This window comes from Emiliania huxleyi, assembly GCF_000372725.1.
Source record: "Emiliania huxleyi CCMP1516 chromosome Unknown EMIHUscaffold_20, whole genome shotgun sequence".
NCBI classification, from domain to species: domain Eukaryota; phylum Haptophyta; order Isochrysidales; family Noelaerhabdaceae; genus Emiliania; species Emiliania huxleyi.
In genome coordinates, this window is record NW_005200600.1 from 62,778 (window position 1) to 75,391 (window position 12,614).

At 65.2% G+C, this 12,614-nt stretch overlaps 5 protein-coding genes across 5 annotated transcripts; 3 read left to right on the top strand and 2 right to left on the bottom strand.

Annotated features, from left to right (window-relative positions):
• Positions 1-1,509: 1,509 nt before the first annotated feature.
• Positions 1,510-2,996, bottom strand: EMIHUDRAFT_415402 (hypothetical protein). Its single transcript, XM_005781552.1, has 3 exons — positions 2,647-2,996; positions 2,155-2,233; positions 1,510-1,884 (listed from the first exon to the last, which is right to left on the bottom strand). Exons 1-3 carry the CDS (start codon positions 2,964-2,966, stop codon positions 1,663-1,665), a joined length of 621 nt encoding a protein of 206 aa, XP_005781609.1. The 5' UTR covers positions 2,967-2,996; the 3' UTR covers positions 1,510-1,662.
• Positions 2,997-4,202: 1,206 nt separating this feature from the next.
• On the top strand, positions 4,203-5,507 carry EMIHUDRAFT_203708 (hypothetical protein; the record flags this gene model as incomplete). The annotated part of the gene is made up of 3 exons (XM_005781553.1): positions 4,203-4,964; positions 5,202-5,257; positions 5,432-5,507. 3 exons carry the CDS (start codon positions 4,203-4,205, stop codon positions 5,505-5,507), a joined length of 894 nt encoding a protein of 297 aa, XP_005781610.1.
• A 188-nt stretch (positions 5,508-5,695) lies between these two features.
• Positions 5,696-7,782, top strand: EMIHUDRAFT_203709 (hypothetical protein; the record flags this gene model as incomplete). Its single annotated transcript, XM_005781554.1, has 4 exons — positions 5,696-5,720; positions 5,874-5,928; positions 6,430-6,683; positions 7,772-7,782. The coding sequence occupies 4 exons, from the start codon at positions 5,696-5,698 to the stop codon at positions 7,780-7,782; spliced, it is 345 nt and encodes a 114-aa protein (XP_005781611.1).
• Positions 7,783-9,673: 1,891 nt separating this feature from the next.
• On the top strand, positions 9,674-10,692 carry EMIHUDRAFT_203711 (translation elongation factor Ts; the record flags this gene model as incomplete). The annotated part of the gene is made up of 2 exons (XM_005781555.1): positions 9,674-9,937; positions 10,033-10,692. The coding sequence occupies 2 exons, from the start codon at positions 9,674-9,676 to the stop codon at positions 10,690-10,692; spliced, it is 924 nt and encodes a 307-aa protein (XP_005781612.1).
• A 128-nt stretch (positions 10,693-10,820) lies between these two features.
• On the bottom strand, positions 10,821-12,400 carry EMIHUDRAFT_434585 (hypothetical protein). Its single transcript, XM_005781556.1, has one exon. It carries the CDS (start codon positions 12,374-12,376, stop codon positions 11,036-11,038), a length of 1,341 nt encoding a protein of 446 aa, XP_005781613.1. The 5' UTR covers positions 12,377-12,400; the 3' UTR covers positions 10,821-11,035.
• Positions 12,401-12,614: the final 214 nt, after the last annotated feature.

Consider the following 12,614-nt stretch of genomic DNA (forward strand, 5'->3'; position numbering starts at 1 on the left):
GAGTATATGGGCCACGATGTCTCAAATATGAGGGGGTTTGACTCCTACCAGCTCCTGACGCTATCCCTGGCAGCTCTAATGGCCAGGATCAGTAGTGTTGTGATAGAGGGTGCCCATACTAGCGCAGGAGCTGCCACACTCGCCCGGACCGTCCCCTTCTGGGGCCGGTTCCGCAGCCCGCGAGAGCCGACAGCGGGGCTGTGCCGCGGGTGCCTACTGCCGAGTGCCACAAACACTGCGCCGTCCCGCCATCACCTACAGGCTGTCTTGTGTGATTGTTGGGATGTCCAAACGCCACCATCTTGGCTCTTGCGACCTCAAACCCGCGAGCTGTATGGGTGGTCCTGACGTCGACAGACGCCCGATGACCACGGTGAATCTGAGCCGGAACGCGTCGACAAGTCTCGTCTGAGCCCGTGGCGGTCGCCGGCTGAGTCGCCGTACACGGGCCGGTACCTCAGGCGTCACCTCCGCAGCCTCAGGTCTCACACTCCATCACCTCCGACGGGACGCCTTCGGTGTCACGCTCGGCGGCGACTTTGTGGCAGCCCCACAGCGAGCGCGGCATCGAGCCTGTTCGGTCTGGTCGGTTCGCGGCACTCACTGGGTGCCAGGGAGTGCCGCCGACACGCGAGCGGTGCTTCCTGACGGCGCGCGCCGGCTGTGGGGCTGCCACAAACTCGAGACACGCTTTTTGGTTGCTTTTTGGGACATTTTCGACGCTTTTGGCGCATACCTGGATGTGAGGTTACCGACTGCACTCCAAGTGTAGGTATATTGTTGGCAAATCAAGACACAGAGCTCACACAGAATCACAGCGGGAGGAAAGCGGCGAGTCGCAATTCCAGGGGTCGTTGTGGCGGGCCACCCTGTCCAGACGAGAGGCTGCACTCCAAGTGCTCCAAGTGCATACGTCCACACCCGTCACCGCTCACGAGTGCTCCGCGCGTGCCGCACCGGCCGCCGCCGGCCGCCGGCCGCTCACGGTAACGGAACAGTCTTACTACTCCGCAACGTGAGCTGGATCATACTGAATAGTGCTCCTGAAAGCCCTCTCTCTGGGCTCTGCCACACAGCAGCTGCTGTGACGTATTTGTAGCCATTTTTAGGCTTCAACTGGTCCCAAAATAGTAGCAACACCTCATGAAAATCAGTCAAAAAAGCCCCAAAAAATCGGCGCCTGCGGCGGGCTTCCTGGGGCTGCGCCCCAGACCCCCTTGACTGGGGGGACCCCCCCCGAGAGAGCACCCCCGTCGCCCCCGGGGGCCCGTCGATCCCCCAGGCTCGACCGCGTCGTCCTCCGGCGGAAGCTCCGCGTCGCCCGCGGCCGCTTCCCGAGCGCGCTCGTCGCGCATCCGCTCGTGGTGGGCCTGCCGACGCGCCACGCCGGCGCGGCCCGTGTGCCTCGCCGCCGCGTCCGGCGCCGGCATCGATCGCTGCCACAGGTCGTCCCACTATGTCGTCCAAAAGAGGACGCATCCAAACCGCCGCATTTCGCCCGCCGAAAAGTCTCCCACTCGCGCCCTCCCCAAACCCAAATGCTCTCACTAGTTACATACATACTCGCACAACATGCCGTGGGCCTGCGGCCGCTCTCCACCGAGCTAGCTCACATCGACCACAAGATGGGCGCGCTGGGGCGCAAGTTGCAGCGGCATGTGTCTACTTCTTCTTACGCGCCATCTTCTTGACATAGAACTCGAGCTCCTTGCCCTCGAGGATGTAGCCATCGCACCGGCCGCACTGGCCCGGCCGCGAGGAGATGCAGGCGAGGAGACGGCCCGTGTCGAACTGGGAGTTGATGTTGGGGTCGATGATCTTCTCAGCCTGGCGCGCCGCGATCTTTTTCTGCACCGAGCTCGACCGCTGGACGGGCGCCGCGTCCTGGGGGGTGTGGGGGTGGTGGTGGGGGTGTGGTGGTGGGGGTGTGGTGGTGGGGGTGGGGGTGGGGGTGCGGGGTCACCGCGGTGGGCGGAGGGGCATGAGGATGGCGATGCATGCTCAAGGCCGGGGAGGGTCGGGGAGGGTGTGTGATGTGTGGTGTGTGTGGTGTGCGGGTGCGGGTGGGGGGTTGTGGCAACCGGCAGAGCGGACAGCAGCCCACACGGGACGGGGTGTGCGCGCTATCCCAGACGGGAGGGGGTGGTCCCTCGCCTTCTCATCCCCCGCCTTGTCCTTCCGCTTCTTGCCGAGCGTCGCGCCATAGTGCGCCTCGTACCACTGCCGGAACGGCCTGCGCAAGGGCCGGCGGTGGATGCGGTGATCTCGCACATGGGCTGGGAGCAGTCCTCCAGCCAGTGGCCTCCTCCCGCGATCCCCACCGGCATCTCGCCGGCGCTGCGCTCCCAAAGACCCGCCCAACTTTGTGCCCCCCCCCCCCCCCCTTCCCCCGCCCTTTGTGGGATCCGCGCGCAAGCAGCGGCGCAAACTGCCCGGATTGGGGGGAAGCAGGTCCCCACCCCATCTGCCCCTCCCGACATCCATCTGTCCTTGATCCACACGCGCCCCCGCCGACCGCTCGGCCCGCCGGGAGCCCCTTTGCCAACCCGCCGACCAGGCCTCGCCTCGGCGCCACTGCGCGCGGTGGTAGCGCGGCGGGGCGTGCGGGGCTGCGGGGCATGGGGAAGGGGGCGTGGGCGGCCGCACGTCGCGTCAATCTGCACCACGGCGCTCTTGACAAGCGTCTTTGTGCGCACAAGCTCGTTGTTGGAGGCGTTGTAGACGACGTCGAGGATGCGCGTCTTCCGCGTGCACACCTCCGACCCCCACGAGAAGTTCCCCGTGTCCAGCCGGATGCCGCGGAACTTCATGTTGCCGCCGCGGCAGCGCACAGGGTGGATGCGCTTCGCGCCAATCTTGGTCATCGCCATTTGGCGGCCCATCTCATGCTTGCGCTTCTTGTGGTGGTGCGGCTTCTTGCCGCCCGTCAGCCGCCGCTTGTGCTGCGAGTCGCGCGAAATGCCCATGGCAGGCAGAGCGCGTGCCCCGAGCCCTCCACCTGACGCCGGCGGATTTCTTTTCCTCTCCGGTTCGAAAGAGAGAGAGAGTGTAACAACACGATATGTCAGTCCAGTAGCCGCGCGAATGTGGTCAGAGCCTCTGCAATTAGCTCCGCGCCACGGTCGGCCGCCAGAAAACACGCTGGACGCTCCCCTATCAATGTGCCAGAGAAAGCAGAAGACGAAGAAGGAAAACAGACAAACCCAAACGAGGGATGGGGGAGGAGGACAGGGTCCTCCACACCTGCACGAGCAGGATTTTGGAAGGACGATCAGGGGCACAGGTGGGGGTATGGTTCTTGCACTTGTGCAAGATTGGGCGTCTTCTGCAGCAGTCCCTTTGATGGGAGGCCCCAGGGTGGGGGCCACCTCGAACCCCTGGCCAGGGATTCGAGCGGAGGGTGCCCCGGATTCATCTATCCCACTATCCGTTGGTTGGCCTGTCCGAGGGTTTCCGGCAACCCAGAGGGAAACCAGAGGGTCCCCAGCACTTTGCGTTTCCGGAAGTTTCCAGGGAAACCAGAGGGTGTTTGGTGCTCCATTCTGTTTCTCTCGAGTTTCCCTCGGGAAACTCGCGAGTTTCCCTGAGTCTGAGAGCTGGTCTGGGGCAAAATCTGGGGCAAAATTGAGGAAATCGGCACGATACCCAGGTATTTTCCAGGTACCGGGGTTTTCCAGGTATACCCGCAAAATACCCCGGGTATTTTGCCGATTTTGGCCCCAAAACAGCCTCAGACACGGCTCAGAGCCCCCCCAAAATGACGAATTCCACGGAGTTTCCCCGGGGTTTCCCGAGGAAACTAGAGGGTGTTGTAGGGAAACGAGCAGGAAACACGGAAAGGAAACCAGGTAGGGTGCGAGAGGAAACCCTCGGACAGGCCAATCCGTTGGGCCCCGGCACCTATTTTAGAACTGATCACTTTGCGCAGCAACCGTCGGCCGCCGCTTTTTAGCTGGACGGCAGTACGCTGCGCCGTCGCTCTGTCGTGCACGCTCTCGTGCTTCGTTGTTGTGTGTGACCCACCCGTGTGTGATCAGTGTCTACGGAGGGAGTGTCTTTGGCTCACGCCAGGGCGCTCGTTGCTCCTCCGTCTCTTTGTATCTTCCATACTGCGTTTATCAGAAGACCTCTCCTGCTCCTGACAAGGGACACCCACAGAGAAAGCAGGGCGCTATCGATATCAGAAAAAAACCGCCAGCGACATGACGCCGCCCAAGCCGCCCACGAACGTGACCTGCTCGCCCGCCCATGCCGCGCTCGCCTCCGCCTTCCTCGACTGGCACGCGGACCCGGCTCGGACGTGCGGCGGTGGCGGGGCTGGCGCCGCGAGCCTGCTTCAGCGTGTCGCGGGGCTCTGGAAGGCTGGCGGCCTGGCGGCCGCGGCCAGCGATCCGGAGGAGAACTGCGAGGAGTGGGCGCTGGCGCACGCGCTTCGCTCTGCGAGCGGGGCGCTTTCGGCTTTGCGAGCGCGACCGGAGGTCGAGGCGCTTCGGACGCGGGTCGCGCTCGTACTGCTGACGGCGCCTCACGGCGTCAGGTGGGTCGACGCAAAGCAGAGAGCCAAGGCGCGCAGCCTCGCGGGCTCCAAGCGGCTGCACGCGCTCATCGCTGAGTGCACCGCCTCTGCCGCGGCCGCTCCGTCGGCGGCTGCCCCTGGCCGCCCGCTCGCGCACACCCCGCTCCAGAAGCTGCTGGCAAGGCAGCGTGTGCGGCTGCGGGCGGCAGGCGGCGGCACGGCTGCCGCCGCCGACAGCGGCGCGCGGCTCCAGCTCGCCACCGGGGGCATGATGCCCCTGCTTGGGATCACCGCTGCCGGCGGGACCGCCGCAGGCTGCCATGGCGGCCACGAGTGGCTGTTTGACGCGCCCGACCACAGCGCGCCGCGACTCTCGCTGACGCCGACGGCGGCATGCGCCGCGCAGCCGAACGCGTCGCTGTACGCCAGCGTGCTGCGCCACACGAGGGTGCGCTGGGTCGACGCCGCCGCCGCGCGCGGCACAGAGCAGGCGAGGGCAGCAGCCCCAATCTCTAGTGGCGGACACACGGCTCTGATTCTCCCTCTCCCTCTCCCTCTCCCTCCCCCTCCCCCTCTCCCTCTCCCTCTCTCTCTCCCTCTCCCTCTCCCTCTCCCTCTCCTTGTGGGGTGAGCCTGCAGGTCAGCGCCCAGACCCTCCACGAACCTTCTCGGAGCCTTCCTGCAGGCGGCCGGCCGCGGCGCCCTCGCCTCTGGCGTGGCGAGGCATCAGCTCTTCCTGACGTCGAGCGCGTGGCTGAGCCTAGATTGGCAAGACACGCGTATCCGTGTACATTCCGACTAGCACTCGAGAGCTTATTCAGCCGCGTTGTAGCCGCATTCGCACTGCAACCGTATTCGCATCCACGCGCTGCTCCGAAGACACTCCCGCATCCACAGCCTGTGTTCACACCGCAGGTGGCCCACCGAGCTACGCCGCTCTCCAGCCGCTCGCGAGGCGGACGCCTCGCTGCCGGCGCCGGCGCTGCTGTGAAGAGACGCTCTCCACGCCGTCTGCTGTGAACAGGCCGTGGGCGAGGCTGGCTGGCATCTCAAGCCGAGGCTGCAGTCGATGGGTCCGTGGACTCGCCCTACCCCGACCCCTACCCCTCCCCCGAACCCCGACCCGCACCCTGACCCGAACCCCCTCGCCGCGCGGCTTGGGCCCGTCCCTCCGCTCGCATGGCATCTGGCCGGCTTGGCGCATGTGAGATGTGTGCGCGGTGATGCGAGAAGAGCTCTCTCGAGACAGTAGCACTCTGGCCCGGCAGCCTGGTCAGGCCCCGCCGCGCGCCGAGTTCGGGGTGCAACGGCTCTCTCTCTCCCTCTCTCGCTCTGAGCCTCGGAGGCTGCGGGCTAGGCACGGGCTACTTGGACGGGTACACCGCGCCGGACACGGAGCTGACCGAGGAGGAGTGGGACGAGGCCGCTCGCCACCCTGGCCTTGACCCTACCCCCAACCCTGCCCCAACCTCACCCTGACCCTAACCCCAACCCTGCCCCAACCTCACCCTGACCCTACCCCCAACCCTGCCCCACCCTCGCCCTGACCCTACCCCCAACCCTGCCCCAACCTCACCCTGACCCTAACCCCAACCCTGCCCCAACCTCACCCTGACCCTACCCCCAACCCTGCCCCACCCTCGCCCTGACCCTACCCCCAACCCTGCCCCAACCTCACCCTGACCCTACCCCCAACCCTGCCCCAACCTCACCCTGACCCTACCCCCAACCCTGCCCCAACCTCACCCTGACCCTAACCCCAACCCTGACCCCAACCTCACCCTGACCCTAACCCCAACCCTGCCCCTGACCCTAACCCCAACCCCAACCCACAACCTCAACCCCAACCCCACAACCCCACGACCCCAACCCTAGGTTGGCGCCGCAGCCTCGTCGGGACTCGCGAACGCGAGTGGGACGGCTGGCGATGCGCGGCCGGCCGCCGCGTACGCCTTTGTCCGACTCTCGCCTTGCGGCATCGGACCGCCGTACGGAAGCGGCAGCGGCGGCACGTCGCTCGCGTCGCTCTCGCACGCCGGATTGGCGTTGGCCACGACGCTGCCTTTCGCCGCCGATGGCTGCTCTCGCGACCCTCTCGTTCGCGCTCTCGCGGAGCGGCATGGCGCCTCGCCGGCCCAGCTGCTGCTGCGTTGGTCGACGCAGCTCGGTGCCGCCGCCCCCTCCCGCCAGACATCCCCCCGCTCTCGTCCTATTTCTCTCCCTCCCACCTACATCCCCCGCTTTCGTCCTATTTCTCTCCCTCCCACCTACATCCCCCCGCTTTCGTCCTATTTCTCTCCGCTTTCGTCCTATTTCTCTCCCTCCCACCTACATCCCCCGCTTTCGTCCTATTTCTCTCCCTCCCACCTAGTCCGAGAGAGGGGGGGGGGGGGGGAAAGGGAAAAAGGGAGGGAGGGAAAACGAAAAAAGGAAAGGGAAGAAGGAATGAGGAAGGGGAGACGGGAAGAGAGATGGGGAGGAGAAGAGAGAACCCCCCCCCCCCCCCCCGCGACTCGAGCAGGAGCAGCTCGAGTCGCTCGCGCTGCTCTACGAGTCAGACTGCCGGACACCCTAGAAGCGGGACTGCGCTTTTTTGCATTCCAACTCACGCATTTAGCGGTGTTCGACCGTATTCGGCTGTACTCATGGTATTCGTACCCCTCGTGTTCACACGGCGCTCTGAATACTCTGCACAAGACCGTCTTCCCGCCCTGACGTTGGCGTATTCACCCTGTAGGCCGGCCACGCGCTGTGCGAGCCGCCGACGCGTTTCACTTGCGCCGCACGTGGCCGTGCCTCTCGGCCTTGCCGCCAATCTACCCGCCATCGCCGCCGCCGACCGTGGCGGCGGCGGCGGCCGCCGCGGCCGCCCAGCTGCTCCTGCCACCACCCTCATCGAGCGGCTGGCGCAGCGCTAGCTTCGGGTTGGCCGCTGCCGGCGCCGGCGTCGCTTGCAGCGCTCTCCCGCGCATGCTCGCGGTCACAGCGTGCGCTGCTTTTGCCGGCGCGTTGGCCCGCGCCATTGACGCCGCCAGCGCGCTCGCCGATCGATCCGCCGGGGAGGCTCTCTTGATCTCGCCGGCGCCGCTTCGGGCTTCGTGAGATGTATTGCAGCGTGGGCTTGGTCGACGAAGCCGACGCGTTTAAAGACGAGGGCGTGTGCGCCAGGCCCTCCCGTGCTCGGCTCCAGCGAGTAGATACAGTGTTGTGCGCCAGGTGTGGTCTCATCAACAGAATAGAAGGATCTGACCTCAGGGCTGATGTGACCAAGCGCTGGGGTAGCGTGGTTTTACCTCGGACACGCACACGGTCTCCCCAGGTGTACGGGGTGTGGAGGGTGAGTTGACCAAGGGGTTGTGAGCCGGGCCCTCCTGCTCGGCTCCAGCGAGTAGACAAGTGTTGTCATCAACAGAGTTGATGGATCTGACCTCGGGGCCGATGTGACCAAGCGCTGGTAGCGTGGTTTTACCTCACACCCATGGTCTCACAGTGTGCCGGCAGTCGCCGAGCAGTGTCGCTCACACAAGCCGCAGCACAAGTGACTGAGGGCCAGTGAGGGCGAGCCCGTCGCTGTCACAGCTGTGGCAGCCGCACAGTAGGCTGTGTCAACTGTGCAGAGTGTGTGAGCAGCAGAGGAGCTGCTCTCCAGGCTTCTGTCGCAAAGAGCTGCATGCCACCGAAAGCGCTGTCGAGGTTCGCCGAGCGCGGCGCAGGTTGAGGGAAGCCGCCACCGACGAGCGCGTTGGACTTTTCACTCCGGACAAAAAACGCGGCACAGCGGACGGTGCGGGGCGTGCCGCAAACTTAGCGGCGAGGCGCGGGACCGTCTGTGGCGAAGTGGGTCGGGTCCCTCGATTTCCGTCAACCCAGCATCCACACCCTTTCGTTTATTTTTGCTTGGGGCGGGCCTGATGCTGAAATTCTGCAAAAAGCTGGCCGGCCCCTGCGGTGCCCCTACCTACCTACCTACCTACCTACCTACCTCCTACCTTACTTATGGGAAACTAAAAAAGAAATCACGGGATCGGTGAAGGTGGGGTACTATACCAACTAGAGTGATGGTTGGTGATACTCTCCTGCAACCACAATCCTTCTTGTGACATGGCAGGCCACTCTCAAGCCCTACAAGCATCAGATCACCCATTTGGGGAGGGTTGACATCGTGATTTCCGCGGAAATTTTCTTTTTTTGCTGTGAAAATTCCAGCTTGAAGAGAGGGAAAAACCCGACGGGAGGGCCCAGACCTACCCTACCTACCCCGGCATCAGGCCCGCCCAAGCAAAAATAAACTACACCTGGTCTCACAGTGGTGCCGGCAGTCGCCGAGCAGTGTCGCGCTCACACCAGGCTCACACAAGCCGTGGTGCACGCTGGGTCGAGCATCATGACTCGCACCTCATCCTGGGCGAGGAACTCGCCCAGGGACCAGCTGTTGGCGTCGCCGGTTTGATCGAGCTGCATCCACTGCATGGTTTCGTAGTCAAGCGTAAACGCCCAGGAGTTGGTGCCTGGGTGACTTGCTGATGAGAGCGCCTTCCAGGCGGGTAGTCGTGCCCCTCACCTACGGTCATACGGCGGCGTCAGAGGGGGGGAAGGGGCGCGAAGCGTGAACATGGAGGCAAGCAGGTGGTGGCTGCACCTGGCCAAAGCCGGCGACCTCGAAGTTGTCGTAGCTTGTGCGGATATCGCTGAGCGTGAGAGGGACCGGATCGGCAGCAGCATGGGCGGCCGCGTCAGCGGCCGGAGAGGCCGGAGAGCCATCCCACGGAGGCCGGTCGTGCATCGGCGCGTCAGCCGCAGGGGGCGGGGGGGCGGCGGCATCCATCGCTGCGGGTCGCTGGGGGCCGACGATTGTGGACTGATCGATCGTGGCGGGCGGATTTCGGCTGGGACGTTCTACGTTAAAAGAGCGTCGGCGCCGACACGAGAGACTTATAAGGGTAGAGGCCACCGGCCAAAAGCGCATGTCTTGAAGGTCCGATACTGGAAGCCCATATAGGCACCTTACACTCCCCCGCAGCATCGCACCTCTTGAGCGAGACTGCCCGCTCGTTTTCTTAGATCTAGCGAAGTTTCAACACTCGCGCCACCATGCATCGCCTGCGCTGCGCCGCGCTTCACGCACACAGAGTCGCCGCCGCCGGCCGCGCCCGCTGCATGGCGGCAGGCTACACCACCGATCAGGTGAAGCTGATGCGCGAGCGCACCTCGGCGCCCATGAAGGAGTGCGTCAAGGCGCTCAAGGCGACGAGCGGCGACCTCGACGAGGCCATCGCGTGGCTGCGCAAGGCTGGTGTGGCGAGCGCGCACAAGAAGGCGGACCGGCAGGCCAGCGACGGCGCTGTAGTGCTTGCCGCCGACGCGGCTGGCGTCGCCTGCGTGGAGGTCAACACAGAGACGGACTTTGTCGCTCGCAACACTGTCTTCCAGGCGCCTTCTTTCGCTGGAACCACTGCTCTCGAGCCTCTCCGCGCCTTGTGCTCGTCACCCGCCCCTGCCGCTCCCTTTCGCCGCAGGATCTCGCGGCGGCGGTCGCTCGCTCCTGCCTCGCCATGCCCGCCTCCTCGGCTGGCGCCGGCGCCGGTGCGTGCGATGTGGACGTCGCACAGCTCGGCGCGGCGCCTCTGGCCTCGGGGGAGGAGAACGCGCCCGCCGTCGCCGACGCGCTCGCCCTCGCGATGACCCAACTTGGCGAAAACATCGTCGTGCGCAGAGCTTGCGTACTGCCCGCCCCGGAGGAGGGCGTGGTCGCATCGTATGTGCACAACGCGTACAGCGCGGGTGTCGGCCGGACGGCGGCGGCGGTGAGCCTGGTGTCGGCCGCGGCGGACCGCGACGCGCTGCGTTCGCTGGGAGAGCAGCTGGCGATGCACATCGTCGCCAGCCCGCCGCTCGCCGTCTCTCGCGACGAAGTGCCTGCGGAGCGGATAGCCCGCGAGCGCGAGATCCTGCTCGCGCAGGCGGAGGAGAGCGGCAAGCCGGCCGACGTCGTCGAAAAGATGGTCGAGGGGCGGCTCAACAAGTACTTCAAGGAGGTGGCGCTCCTGGAGCAGGCCTTCGTCGTAGACGAGAAGGGCGCGCCGGTCAAGAAGGCGCTCGAGGCAGCTGGCAAGCGGCTCGGTGCGCCTGTCGAGTGCACCGGGTTCGTGCGCTTCGCGGTGGGGGAGGGCGCGTGAGAGAGCGGTGTTTTGACTCGAGCCATTGCACCTAGCGAGGCCCAATCCCCACAACACCACCCACGCGGTGTGCGCGAGCCCTAGCGCGAGCCAGCGCTGACGCCGTGCAGGGGAGAGCGCGCGCCACGCGCAATATCCAATAAATATGAAATAAAAAAATCTCACAACAGGGGATGGATATCTAGTAGATTAAATCTAGGGGACCTCCCGGGCTCGCTGCATGTGTCATCCTGCGATCCCCCCAAACCTCTGAAAAACGCGCCTAGCATGGGGATTGGGGGTGTCCACATTGTGCCGCCGGACGATCAACGAAAGGCACGAGGGTGCACATCATACCTCGCGGTTAGAGGAGCCCCAGCGACGGGCCGTATGTCAGTGTTGCCAGCTGTTCCTCCCGCGGCAGGCACAATATGGTGTGAGCCAAAGCCTTCATCATTCGCGCCCAACGCGGCGCCGGGCTCGACCGGTTGTCCACGGCGTTGTCGGTGACTCCCGGCCCAACCCCCAAACTCTTGGTCACGACGTCCAGCTCTCTCCCATGGCGCGCCGTTAGGTCCGACTTTAGTGGCGACGCGCGAGATTCGCAGTCGGACGAGTCGCAGTCGGTGCCATCGCTCAGCTCGCCGCCCTTGAGCGAGCCCGCGCTGCGCCGGCAATGTGGATGGTCGGGCGTGGCGCGGCGTTTGCGCCGCCGCACGTAGGCTGCAGCGGCCAAGAGAGCGACGCTCAACAGCGACACTGGCAGCACCAGTTCCTCGTGGACGAGGGAGTGTGCTAACGACGGCGGCGGCGGCGGCGGCGGCGGCGGCGGCGGCGGCAGGTGCCCTGGCGGCGGCGGCGGCAACGAATCGAGCCATTTCCAGAGGTCGTCGAGCCACTCGGGCGGCGGCGGTGGCGTGGGTGCCGAGGGCGGCTCGAGGCGGAGGGAGGCGACGCTGCCAACCTGGATGTTCTCGACCCGCATGTCTCGTGAGTGGATTTCGTCCGCAAAAAGCTGGGATTGGAGGACCGCGAGCACGTCGCCCATCTCGACCTGTCGCGAGGAGATGGAAACCGCAAAGCCGCTCCCTCTCCGAAGCAGCCGCACCGCCGCCGGGTCGACCTCGGGCGGCAGGGCGGCCTGAAGGACGGTGGTCAACTCCTCCGACGTGACGTTGGAGTCGACTGGCCTTGCTGGGACCTGGAGCAGCACGCGGCGACCCGGCCTTGCTGGGACCAAGTCGAACGTAATCTCGACGAGCCTGGTCGTCCGGGCAGTTTGGCCCTTGGTCAGCTGCCCGGTCTTGTTCACCTTGCCCAGGTCTGCTAAGGCCAGTGGGACGGCCGGTGGCGGGGAAGGACCGGGACAGTCGTTTGGCATGGCCACCCAGAGCGCAGTTAGTGCGAGGCAAGCGCCACAAAATGCAGCTCGTGGGAACGAGCGAGCAGTGCGTCCGCCAGCGATGTCAACCTGCCGTGCCAATGCCGGCCCGTCGTAGTTCTCTCCACTAGTCCGGCGTTGCTGTGCATTGTCAAAGGACTCGGCCAGCCACCGCCTTTGCACGGCGCGTGGTGTGCCCTCCTCAGCGCTCGGAGGCGTGGTGGAAGCGAGCTGCACCACGCGCTGCCACCGTATAAGCGTCGGTGTACTTCGGTGTGTCCTCGCTCTTTCGCCGTCGCCTAATGGCGGGCTCTCGAGGTCCATCTCCGGTTGCCGAAGCTGCGAAGGTAGGCAAGGGCCTCAACAAGGCGAGCCGCTGAATTCTGGTGCACGTGAGAAGAATTTTAATGACGCGGTTCTGATCGCACTGAAATGGCACTCCGTCTCCCAACACTGGCACGGGACTGGCGCGCACTGGCACTAACACAGGCAGGTACGTGCGCACCACGAATAACGAGAGAAAGAAGAAAGCCACACCACCGCTAACAAATGCAGGCCTGTG